Below are 5,149 nucleotides of genomic sequence, written 5' to 3' on the forward strand. Positions count from 1 at the left end.
GCGACTTTAAGGCCGAGTTTAAGCGCAGGGCCCGCGAGTTCAGCTCGGCCTGGCCCGGGGGTCCCGCCGCTCGGGCCCGTCCAGGGGGCCCGGGGGTGGCGGGGGGACCCGGGGCGGTGCCAGGAGGGGTCCCGAAGGGGATCCCGGGGCATTCCCGGCAATTCCCCCGTGCCCGCCCCCCGCGCTCCCTCGGCCACTGTCGCTTTCGCGTCTCCCGAACTGCGCCCAGCGGGGCCAGCGGAGCAGCGCGATGGCTCCAGCGCTGGGGCTGGGGGCGCTCCTGGCGCTCTTGGGGGTCTCGATGGGGCAGCCCAAGGGTAAGTGGGACCCCCGGAACGGGCAACCCCTCAACCTTTATTCCCGGGCACCGGCACATCCCTGAACCTCCATTTTCGGGCACCGGGACCCCCCTGCACCCTCTCCCTCAGCACCGGGACCCCCTGAATCCCGATTCCTAAGCACGGGAACCCCCTGAGCCCCCTTTTCCGGAAGGAGACCTCCCCGAACACCCATTCCCGGGCACGGGAACCCCCCTGAACTTTCTTTTTCCGGGTATTGCGCCCTCCCTGCACCCTGTCCCTCCGCATTGGGATCCTCTTAAACCTCCTTATCTGGCACCAGGACCCCCCAATTTCCATCCCTAGGCACTGAGACCCCCCTGAACACCCATTCCCGGGCAGGGGAACCTCCATGAACCTCCATTTCTGGACACTGGGACGCCCCTGAACCCCCTTATCCTGCACCAGGACCCCCTCCACTCCCATCCTCATCTCCAGGACCCCTCTGAACCCCCTTATCCTCAACAAATACCCCCCTGTGCCTCATTTTCCTGCCAATCCCTCCTCTACCAGCCCCCTGATCCTCCCTTTTCCTTGACCCTGGGACCCCCTGGACCCCCATTCCTGCCTTTCCCAGCCTCCAGACCCCACTTTCCTCAACACCGGGGACCACTGGATCCCCCTTTCTTGGGCACAGGGACCCCCTGGATCCCCTATCCTGCCTCTCCCAGTCCCAGCCCCCCCTTTCCTTGAACCTTGGACTGTTCCCAGCTCTCCCAGCTCTCCCAGTTCCACTCCCTTGACCCTTGGACCCCCCAAACCCTCCAATCTCTGGGACCCCCCCCAGTTCTCCACTCCCTGTGGTTCTTGCAGGGGGGTCCCAGGCACCAGGAACAACCTCGACTGCAGTTCCTGGCCACTGAGACCCCCCTGAACTTCCATTCTAGCACAGGGACCCCCCCTAGAACCCCTTATCCTGCACCAACACCTTTCTGCACCCCCTTTCCTGGACATCCTGCCTCTCCCTTTTCCTTGACCCTTAGACCCCATGGACCACCTTTCCTGCCTTTCCCAGACCCCAGGACCCCACTTTCCTCAACACTGGGGACCCCTGGACCCCCCTTTCCTGGGCACAGGGACCCCCTGAACCTCCATTCCTGGGCATGGGGACCCCTCTGCCCCCCCTTTATCCAGCACCCAGACCCCCCGACCCCCCTCTCTGGTTCTGGGACCCCCCTGCACCCTCATTCCCGGCCATTCTGGGTCTCTTCACCCCATGACTCTCTTGCCCCAACACTGGGGCCCCCTGGGCCAGGGACCCCTGGATGCCCCATCCCACCTCTCCCAGTCCCTACACCCTCCTTTCCTTGGCCCTGGGATCCCCAAACCCCCTTCCCAGTTCTCCCAGCTCTCCCAGTTCCCCCTTTCCTTGACCCATGGACACCCCCAGACTCCCCAAATCTCCGTGTCCCCCCAGTTCTCCACTCCCTGCGTTACCTGCAAGTGGCGGTGACGGAGCCCAGCCCGGGGATCCCTCAATTCCTGTCCATGGGATACGTGGACGGGATCCCCATCACGCGCTACGACAGCGAGCGGGGCCGGAAGGAGCCGCTGACACTGTGGATGGCGGCCGGAGCCAAGCCGGGATTTTGGGATAGAGGGACCCAGATCAATGAGGGGAACCAGCTCATTGCTACCGCCAACCTGGAGAGAGTGGGGGGACGGTATAACTGGAGTGGGGGTGAGTGGGGGGAGCCGGGGAATGGGGGGATGTGTGGGGCTGGGCTGGGATGTGTGGGGCTGGGCTGGGATCTATGGGGCTGGGATGGGATCTGTAGGGCTGGGATGAGGCTCTGTGGGTCTCCATCAGACTCTGGGGCTCCATAGGGCTAGAATGGGGCCCTGTGGGTCCAGGACACAATTCCAGGGTCTCCATGGATCCGATCCCACCCCCCAGGTCTCCACACAAGGCAGCGGGTTTGTGGCTGTGACCTCCTGTCTGACGGGAGTGTCCGCAGAACCCTTCGAATTGGCTACGACGGGCGGGATTTCATTTCCTTCTCCCCGGAGACCGGGACCTTCGTGGCGGCCGATGGAGCTGCCCGGATCACCCAGAGGAAATGGAAATCTGATGGGTACGAGGCTCTTCAGCCCGACCTGGCACAGAGCTGTGCAGAATGGCTTCAGAAATACATCGGATACGGGCAGGAGGTGCTGGAGCGCAAAGGTGAGAGAGACAGAATTCCCATGGGATATGTGGGATTTGGGAATGTTGGATTTGGGAGGGTGGAACTGAGGAATGTGGAAATTCCCGTGGGAATTCCATGGATGAATCTGAGTCATCCAACTCCCATGGGAATTCCATGAATGGATCTCACCATTGTCCCATTCCAGAGCCCCCCGATGTCCACGTGTCCGGGAAAGAGGAACACGGGATCCTGACGTTGTCCTGCCACGCGTACGGATTCTACCCCGGGATGATCAGGATCAACTGGCTGAAGGGGGATGAACTGCGGGATCAGGAGACGGAGTGGGGCGGGATCGTTCCCAACAGCAACGGCACCTTCCACAGCTGGGCCAGGATCGAGGCGCTGCCGGGGGAGCGGGAGCAGTACCGGTGCCGGGTGGAGCACGCCGGAATGCCGGAGCCCGGGATCTTCGCCTGGGGTGAGGCTGGGAACGGGCAATGTGGGAACAGGGGGTTTGGGAAGGAGGAATTTGGGAGTGTGGGACAGCGGGATGGGGGTAACCCTCCCCCTCCTCCCCCTGCCCTTCCCAGAGCCGGAATCCATCTGGAATTCCATCCCGGTGTTGGTGACTGTGTCCGTCATTGCTGCCATCATCATCATCGGCCTCGTGGGAGTCGGTGTCTGGAAGCTCCGATCCGGTAACTCCCGGGATGGGGGTCGGGAAGGGGCACGGATCCGCCCGGCAGCATTCCGGGGATCGTGTGCCACAGGTGCTGATCCCGCTTTCTTTCCATAGGGAAGCGGGAAGGGAATGGATATGACCCCGCCCCCACCAGTGAGTACCAGCAGCATGTGTGGATCCAGATCCTCTGTGCAGGGATCCCAGGATGGATGCCGGGATTCCAGAGGGGAATGGGGGCCTAATGGCTGGAGTGGGATTGGAAGGGGATTCCAGCTCAGGGCAGGATTCCAGAGTGGGCTCAGGTGGAATTGTGGACTGGGATCAGGGCTGGATTCTGGAGTGGGATTGGGGTGGGATGGATGGAGTGGGATTGGGGTGGGATGGACAGAGCAGGATCAGGAGGGAATTCAGAGCAGTTCCTACTCTCCCTGGGCTCCACAGCTGGATCCATCCCCTGGGATGGGAACAGGGACATGGTGACTCCTTTCCCCACTCTCATCCCAGCAGGAATCACAGCCTGAACGATCCTGGAGCTGGATCCGCCCCTTCCCTCTCCCTGTGGAAATGCAGGAGCTGCTGGCAGAGCTCATCCCGCTGCTCCCACGCACCCCGGCCCCCCTGTGGCTCTTCCCGATGGATCAACTTCCTGCTTTTTCCTGTGTGAAACCCAGGACCACAATTATTCCTGAGGCTTTAATTTGGGTGTGAAAATCTCCTGCTTTGGGCAATAAATCCTGGCTCCCTCCTCTGGCATCTGGCAGTTCCTCTGTGGGAAGCAGGAATGGGAATGGGGACAGGAGGGCTGGGATGGGGACATTGGGGACAGGGCTGGGAACGCTGGGAGCAGGTTGGGGACACCAGGAATGGGAATGGGGTCATCAGGACTGGGATGGGAACACTGGGAATGGGAATGGGGGTGTGGAAGACCAGGATGGGAACAAGGGGGACAGGAATGGGGGACAGTGGGAGCAGGTTGGGGACAGCAGAAAGGGGAATGGGGACTTGGAGGACCAGGATGGGGGGACTGGGAACAAGTTGGAGTCACCAGAAGTTGGGAATGGGGATACCAAGAGCAGATCGGGGACACCAGGAACAGGGAATGGGAACACCAGGAGACAATGGAGAAAGGGATGAGGACACTGGGAACAGGATGGGAAGGCCAGCAAAAGGTTGCGGACGACAGGAACTGGGAATGGGGACATCAGGAGTTGGGAATGGCAACACCAGGAATGGGAAGGGGGACATGGGGGACCAGGATGGGGTCACAGGGAACAGGTGGGGCATTACCAAGAACTGGGAGTGGGAACACCAGGAGCGGGAATGGGAATGTGGGGGACCAGGATGGGGACACTGGGGACAGGAACGGGGACACTGGGAGCAGGCTGGGCATTACCAGCAATGGGAATGGGCACAGCAGGAACTCAGTGTCTCTGCTGGCCCCCCAGGCTGTGCCTTGGAGCCCTGACAGCTCCTGCAGGTCGCAGCTTTCCCAAGGCCTGGCAGCCCTTTGCCGGTCCTGCAGCGCCGGGCGGGACGCGCTGAGGATCCCGCCGGGCTCCGGCGCTGCCACGGAACCCGCCGGCACCGTCAGCCCGCACGGCACCCACGGCAAGGGGCACCACGGCCGGGTAGCTGCTCCCCACGGCATTGCCAGCCCACAGCACCCGGTAGCTCGCATTGACTCACTGCAGCAGGAAAGCAGCAAAGCCTGGCAGCAAACTCCCAAGGCAATTCCAGGGGCCAAAGGGACGCTTCCAGCAGCATTCCGGACTTGAGTATTCCCGCAGAATTCCTTCTCCAGCTTTGCAGCCTCTCGTGCTGTTCCAGGACTGTCGGGTTTACACTGCCCTCCTGCTGCTCCTGGCTCAGTGCTCGCCAGGTTCAGTGCCCCCTTGGCAGTCCCGGACAAAAGGAGGGCACTGCTCTGCTCTGCTTTCTTCTGCTGAACATCTTCATTCTCTTCCTCGCAAGGACCCACAACTCTCCCGCTTTACAAAGAG

At 62.0% G+C, this 5,149-nt stretch overlaps 1 protein-coding gene across 2 annotated transcripts; it reads left to right on the forward strand.

Annotated features, from left to right (window-relative positions):
- Positions 1–187: 187 nt before the first annotated feature.
- LOC108509819 (class I histocompatibility antigen, F10 alpha chain-like) lies at positions 188–3,902 on the forward strand. 2 transcript variants are annotated; one of them, XM_017839403.1, is made up of 7 exons: positions 188–317; positions 1,756–2,019; positions 2,236–2,505; positions 2,673–2,945; positions 3,058–3,165; positions 3,264–3,302; positions 3,654–3,902. In XM_017839403.1, the coding sequence occupies exons 1-7, from the start codon at positions 251–253 to the stop codon at positions 3,668–3,670; spliced, it is 1,038 nt and encodes a 345-aa protein (XP_017694892.1). In that variant the 5' UTR covers positions 188–250; the 3' UTR covers positions 3,671–3,902. The 2 variants fall into 2 exon arrangements, with proteins under 2 accessions (XP_017694892.1, XP_017694893.1); XM_017839404.1 differs by having other exon boundaries at positions 3,657–3,902.
- Positions 3,903–5,149: the final 1,247 nt, after the last annotated feature.

Source organism: Lepidothrix coronata, unplaced genomic scaffold, assembly GCF_001604755.1.
Source record: "Lepidothrix coronata isolate B3197 unplaced genomic scaffold, Lepidothrix_coronata-1.0 Scaffold410, whole genome shotgun sequence".
NCBI classification, from domain to species: Eukaryota; Metazoa; Chordata; class Aves; order Passeriformes; family Pipridae; genus Lepidothrix; species Lepidothrix coronata.